Raw genomic sequence first — 6,478 nt, forward strand, 5'->3', positions numbered from 1 at the left:
CAAATTGCGGTAAAAGATGCTGTATAAAAGACAGGCTACAACTTTTTTTCCTTGTCCCCCCCTGGAATTATTCTCTAAAATTTTACTGTTTATTGTCCCCCCCAACTATGAAATGGGATTTTCGCCCCTGGACTCGGTTAACGGCTTCATTGGGAGCCATACTACCCTATTTGCATCCAATTTACGCAAAGCACGTCTTTCCAGACTAGAGGAACTAGAAAAGTTGTACGCTGATCTAGACGCTTCATTACAATTGAACTACACAGAACAGGTTAATCTTCAGCTCAAGGTAGTTAAGAAAGAAATAAATTCAATTCTTAGACAGCGCTCTGAATTTTTAATGCATAAGACAAGGCAACATTATTACTTCCACGGCTCTAGACCCAGTCATTTGCTTGCTATGAGAATTCTAGCTAATGAACAATTCGCGGATATCCCATCCATCAAGACCCCACAGGGGGAAGTGACCCCATACCCCAAGAAAGTTAACAATACTTTTAGATTGTTTTACTCCGATTTATATAGCTCAGAGACACATTTTGACCAAACCAAATACGAGACATTTCTTAACGGAATAGAACTACCTTGTTTGACGGATTCTGACTCGAAACAACTAGCGGTGCCTATCACGTTAGAAGAATTAAAGGGCGCGGCCAGGGACATGTAAAGAGGCAAGGCACCTGGATGGGATGGTATTCCTCCTGAGGTTTATTTCACTTTCTGGGATCTGCTAGGCCCCTTGCTACTCTCCATGATTCTTTACTCGATTTAGAAGGGTAAATTTTCTAGGGACATCAATATGGCTCTCATTTCCTTACTCCTGAAAAGATCCGACTGATTGTAGTAGTTCTAGACCTTTAAGTCTTCTCGGTGCAGACCTTAAACTTTACGCTAAAGTTCTGGCTCGCCAAATACAAAATCATGTGCCATCCCCAGTCCATTGTGATCAAACTGGCTTTTTATAAGACAATCCCAAAATATTATCCCCATATCCATCCGAGACACACGTCATCATATCTCGCTTTATGTGGACGACGTCTTTTTATTTATAAGAGACCCCTCCTCTTCCGTTAATCACTTGCTTAATATTTTAGAAGATTTTGGCGATCTCTCTGGCTTCAGAATTAATTGGCCTGAATCGGCATATATGGCTCTTAACGAGGCTGCAAAAACAGTTATTCTCCCTGCAGACATCCCTGTGGTCAGACATTTTACATATCTTGGGGTAGAAATATTCCCTTCCTTAAACCAAACCGTAAAACATCTGGGCTATATGGGCACCTAAAATACAGGACTTGGATAGATGGACGAGTTTGCCCAATTCACTGCAGGCCCGTGCATCAATAATTAAAATGAATGTTCTATCCAGGGTCAATTTCATCAGCTCAATGCTCCCCTTGACGCCCCCAGTGGTTATTGGCGGAAACTACACTCGGCTGTCACAAATTTCCTTTGGAACAGGAAGCGGCCAAGACTTAAAATGTCGACAAAGAAAAAGACTGGATGGTGGATTGGCAATCCCAGACTTTAAATTATATTTTTGGTCCTTTTCACTCAGACCGCTGATTACTTGGCTCAAACCCCGGGCCACCGTATCTTGGCGTGGCCTGGAGGAGGAGCTGGTCTCCCCCTTCAGACTTCAGGATGTTATTTTTACGAACAACTCCATAAGGCAATGTCAACTCAAATTCGGCCCAGTCATCACACGTTATCCAAATTTGGCGCAACTCCCAGAAACTTGGTGCTATTCAGTGTCTGTGGCATTTAGATTCTCCAATATTTAATGATACTCGGCTCCTGATAGGACGAAGACCAATAACTTTCTCCCAGTGGGAAAGAAAGGGTGTTCGCACTCTGAGAGATATTTTTAATAACACAGGTCTTCGCTCTTTTCAGGATCTGAGAGATCACTACAAGTTACCAGGTACCTCTTTCTTTTTTATTTACAATTGAGAGCAACCCTCAGGGCCCATGGGGTCCCATGGAATCGGCCACTGGATCAGCATCCCTTCCCTAATCTCATCACAAGCAGAGGCACTTCCAGGGGCTTTGTCTCTACCTTTTATGCCCTTCTATTAAAGTCCTCTTACAAGGACCTCCCCCTGAACAGGATATGGAGGAACAATGTGCCAGAACTGAACCAAGATGTGGACTGGGACTCAGTATGGTCCACAAAACAAAAGAATTGACGTGCTCGACTCACTGTTTGAAAAATCACAGGGTGCCGACCCAAAACTCACAAACTGAATAAATCCACTCACAAATATCATATATATCAGTCTTTTAATAACGCACAGCAGTATCACAAACGGACGCGTTTCAGCACTTGGTCCAACATCCTGTTGACCTCACATAACCTCAATCTCGTGTGTTTTTCCTTTATGTCTTGACGACTGTTGCTGTTGTGTTGTTGTATTGTTTTGTATGCTTGTTGAAAAAAGGAAAAAAAGAATTTGATCAAAAAACACAAAATTTACTTTACTAATGCAATATTGATGTTATTTTTAGAGGTATCACTTACTTCCACCTTGAATGCAGGGTCTGTGGTGATGGGCAGCATCATATCACGGCAGATCAACTCATTCGCCTCGTTGTAGTGAATGTTTGCAGCGTTTCTAAATCGACAGACACTAAAGTCAACGCTTGATCCAGGAATGTCTCAGAGAGGAGCTGTTACTACCTCCGATGGCCGGCTTAAAGGCAAAACAACTCAGTCCCCCCATTCTGTGGTCGTACCTTTTATACAGAACGTGAGGCAGAATAATGGCATAAAATTCCAGCTTTGAAGAGCAGTGCAAAACGGGCAATTGACAGGTCTAATGAATAGTGGAGTGGCACAGCTATTAATATACAAACAGAAGTTTAAGGGTGTTTCTTTAACCATTTATAGCAAAGTGTGGGAGTGGAAATGAGGCTTGTGCACGTGCGCCCAGCGGCACAATGATCGAGGTTTATAAAGCAGAATCAGGCAAAGCTTTGTAAATCTGACTAAAAGAATGTGTATGCACATCTGTGCCTTTGTACGTACACAAAGTTTTAGTCGTAAATTTACACACAGTTCAATGCATCTAGCTCCAGATCTGAACCATTAAATTCTGAATAAAAAAACAATTTGTTAGTTGAGTCTATGTGTGTAACATAATGGACAAAGTACAGTAAGTGACAGCGGAACAACTTACTTACGATGGTGAGCCAAGATGTCCGCTATCGTCCCGTCCAACGGCTGCTCGTGAATCCCACCAATACCCACTAAACACCTGACCTGAAAGACCACACACACACACACACACACTTTCAAGATACAGAAATGACTGCTGACAAATCAACATAAAAACAACAAAGAACAAAACATTTTTTAGCAGCAAAAGAACTGAGCTGAAATACTGCTGAAAAAAGGAACTACCAGTTACACCAGTAACAGCCCTCTGAAGTGGAAAAATGGAAGAAGACAAGGGCAACAAGGGTCAGTGTTTGACCTAATGTTAATGCTTTCACACCTACCCTGGTTTGGTTCAATTGAAAGTTTGTTTGCCCCCTCAGTGCGGTTCGTTTGGGCAGGTGTGAACCAGAGTCCTGCACGGGTCCAGTTTTCAAGATCCGCCCGACCCGACCCGCAACGTACAAACCTGCACCTGAACCGCAAACCCGCCCATCAGGCCAATTAGTACCGCAACCCGGTCCGACCCGTTGAAACACGACCCGCAGCCCGACCGGATTTAAAGTAATCATTTTGGGTCATATTGGCTGAATATTGAACAGCATATCGCCACAGTTAAGGTGCCAGTGAGTAAACAACGACCTGAATGAAGCAGCTCTCATAATAAAAACCTGACTTCAGCGCCATCATCAACCCTCTGTGTTCTTCTCCCATACGAGTGTAAAAGCACTCGTTTGTTACGTTTAATGCTTTTAAACTTTTAATCTATGTAAAGGAACTTTACATGTGTAATAATAGACTTACTTTCTGTCCAGAGCGACGTTCAGCAGTTACGAGCCGACACATGTTTTTAGAATCCATCGAGGAGAGAAGTAATCCATCAGGGAAACACTTCAGAAACATTATAAAATGATAGTTGTACGTTTTATCCACTTATTTCTCAAATACCTAAATAATTATTTGCTGTTTTGGAAGCGGCGCTTGTTAGACGGTGGCAGCCATGTTGATTCTGTCGTCCAATCACAAATTGTGTTATTAGATGGTGAAACGCATGTAAACAGCTGAACCAGTGACCGTTGCGAAATAGCGGAGCCGATCCTCAGAGAGTAAATAATGACCAAGATAGTTATCTGTAGTTTACCGAACTAATGACTGATGTGTTTATCTAAAACCCGCCATCCGACCCGCATGTTATTTTTTCCACCCAGATCCGAACTCGGGAAAAAATGTTTTTTTAAAAACCACCCGCAAATCAGCTGTTTTTGCGGGTACCCGCACCCGACCCAGTGCAGGACTCTGGTATGAAAGCAGCAATCACACTCAGGTGTGCACCAAAACAACCGGACTGAGACCTTCTTGAAGAGGTGGTCTCAGTCCGGTTACAACGAATGGTTTGTTTGTGGTGAGAAGGTGTTCCGATCTGAAGCAACTGCAGTCACATGACACATTGTTTGTGTTAAACATGAGCATGTTACAGTCCTGGAGGATTATTAATGTGCACCTCCTCCTGTACTGCCTTAATATGCACATTCAGCACATCCAATGCATCAAAACATTGTTTTCTAGTTGGAGCCGCGCCTCGTTTTCAAACTGTATGGTTTGACTAAAATGAACAATGACAGCAATATAGTCCACGATGAGCAGCGCTAAAATCAACCTGCGTAGTTGTCCCTCCATTGTGACATTAGAAAGTGTCACATTTATCTTGCAAGTGTACTCTTCTTCAACGTTTGCTTTACTTCCTGGATTTTTCCCACATGGAAATTCTGACCAATCAAGAGCAGCTTTCTCACACAAGGCATTTGATCTGGTCCTCTTGTAAATGCTGCCGTGAGAACACGAACCAACTCTAGGCTATTATACAACTTTGGAACAAAATTTGTCCCTGATTTGGACCAAACCAAACAAATTCTAGGTCTGAAAGCTGCCTTTAAGTTTAGTATTATTTTCTTTACCTTCATAACTTTGGAGTAAACAGCACATCTTAAGCCAATACTGGTGCCGAAGGAAATACCCAACATGGCGATCCTGCTTCCAATGATCTGAGGATGCTGCTCCAGAACTTTATAAGCCTTCTGCAGAAGGAAAACATGTCAGAAAACATACCATAAAATGTCAGTGTAAAGAGGCAGATGGGACATTAACACATTCTCTTTGGACATGTTGAAATTTTTTTACTTGTTGGAGGAGTATATTTGAATGTTTCTCTAATGCCTTTGAGAAAAACTGGGAACCTAACCCACTAGTTGCTGTCCTGGGTGCCACGAGTGTGTTACCTTTGGCATTTCATTTGGTATGGTTGTGGGAAGGACACTTACTCTACTTATGTGAAAGTCAGACTGTGCATCAACATATGATATGTGGATAAGAGAGCTGATGAATGTATTGTACTTGGAGAGGTTACAGTTCTCTCCTAAGAATATGATTCAAATATTTGTCAGAATTTGGAGACCTATACGAGAGTATCTCAAGGGTCATGAATGGTAATGGTCTGAGTAGCAGTATACTCTCTATCGCTGTGTATATGTATTTTATTGTACTAGTAATGTTGAAGTCCTTTTTTGTTTTTCTACTTGTACAGATATTTGTGGCTGAGTTGTTAAAATGATGTACTGAGTGTTTGTTTTATACGAAAAATCCTAAAACAAGGGGAGTCAGTAGTGTAGTGGATAGTGCCGGCGCCCCACCTACAGAGGCATTGCCTCGCTGCAGCGGCCGCAGGTTCGGTTCCGGCTTGTGGCCCTTTGCTGCGTGTCAGTCCCCACCAATGGCGGTTTTAGGGGGGGGCAGCAGGGGCCAGTGCCCCCGTAACACGGAGTCCGGCCCCCACTGTGGCCCCCCTGCCAAAGAGTCGGAGGGGCAACGCACAACGCGGAACTAAATCGGCTGGTCCACGGTTCCGCGTCCGGGACGAAAACCACATTGCTCCTCTTCAATCTGAGGTTCAACTATCGACCGCACCCTCTTCTCCAGCACCCTGGAGTAGACCTTACCGGGTAGGCTGAGGAGTGTGATCCCTCTGTAGTTGGAACACACCCTCTGGTCCCCTTTCTTGAAAATGGGGACCACCACCCCAGTCCACCACTCCAGAGGCACTGCCCCCGATGTCCACGCAATGTTGCAGAGGCGTGTCAGCCAGGACAGCCCTACAACATCCAGAGCCTTGAGATATCCAGGACGAATCTCATCCACCCCCGGGGCTCCGCCGCCTCGGAGTTGTTTCACTACCCCAGCGGCCTTGCGGCCACAGCTCGCAACCGCCGCCTCGACAGTGGCAGAGCGGAACAAGGCCCATTCGGACTCAATGTCCCCCTCTGCCCT

At 44.1% G+C, this 6,478-nt stretch overlaps 2 protein-coding genes across 4 annotated transcripts in view; one reads left to right on the top strand and one right to left on the bottom strand.

The window, feature by feature from the left end:
• cadps2 (Ca++-dependent secretion activator 2) overlaps positions 1-6,478 on the top strand; it is a 633,342-nt gene that overhangs the window by 311,380 nt on the left and 315,484 nt on the right. The gene's annotated exons all lie outside the window — the stretch shown is intronic.
• LOC126407744 (bile acid-CoA:amino acid N-acyltransferase-like) overlaps positions 1-6,478 on the bottom strand; it is a 27,840-nt gene that overhangs the window by 13,658 nt on the left and 7,704 nt on the right. The window contains exons 5-8 of one of the 2 annotated variants that reach the window (XM_050072930.1): positions 5,113-5,232; positions 3,180-3,262; positions 2,522-2,615; positions 2,284-2,427 (exon numbers count right to left, since the gene is read on the bottom strand). In XM_050072930.1, coding sequence (XP_049928887.1) covers positions 2,380-2,427; positions 2,522-2,615; positions 3,180-3,262; positions 5,113-5,232 — 345 coding nt within the window. In that variant the 3' untranslated portion in view covers positions 2,284-2,379. Of the gene's footprint in view, positions 1-2,283; positions 2,428-2,521; positions 2,616-3,179; positions 3,263-5,112; positions 5,233-6,478 lie in introns of those variants that run through there. The other variant, XM_050072928.1, reaches the window with a different exon arrangement.

The sequence above is a fragment of the Epinephelus moara genome, chromosome 20, assembly GCF_006386435.1.
Source record: "Epinephelus moara isolate mb chromosome 20, YSFRI_EMoa_1.0, whole genome shotgun sequence".
In the NCBI taxonomy this organism is placed as follows: domain Eukaryota; kingdom Metazoa; phylum Chordata; class Actinopteri; order Perciformes; family Serranidae; genus Epinephelus; species Epinephelus moara.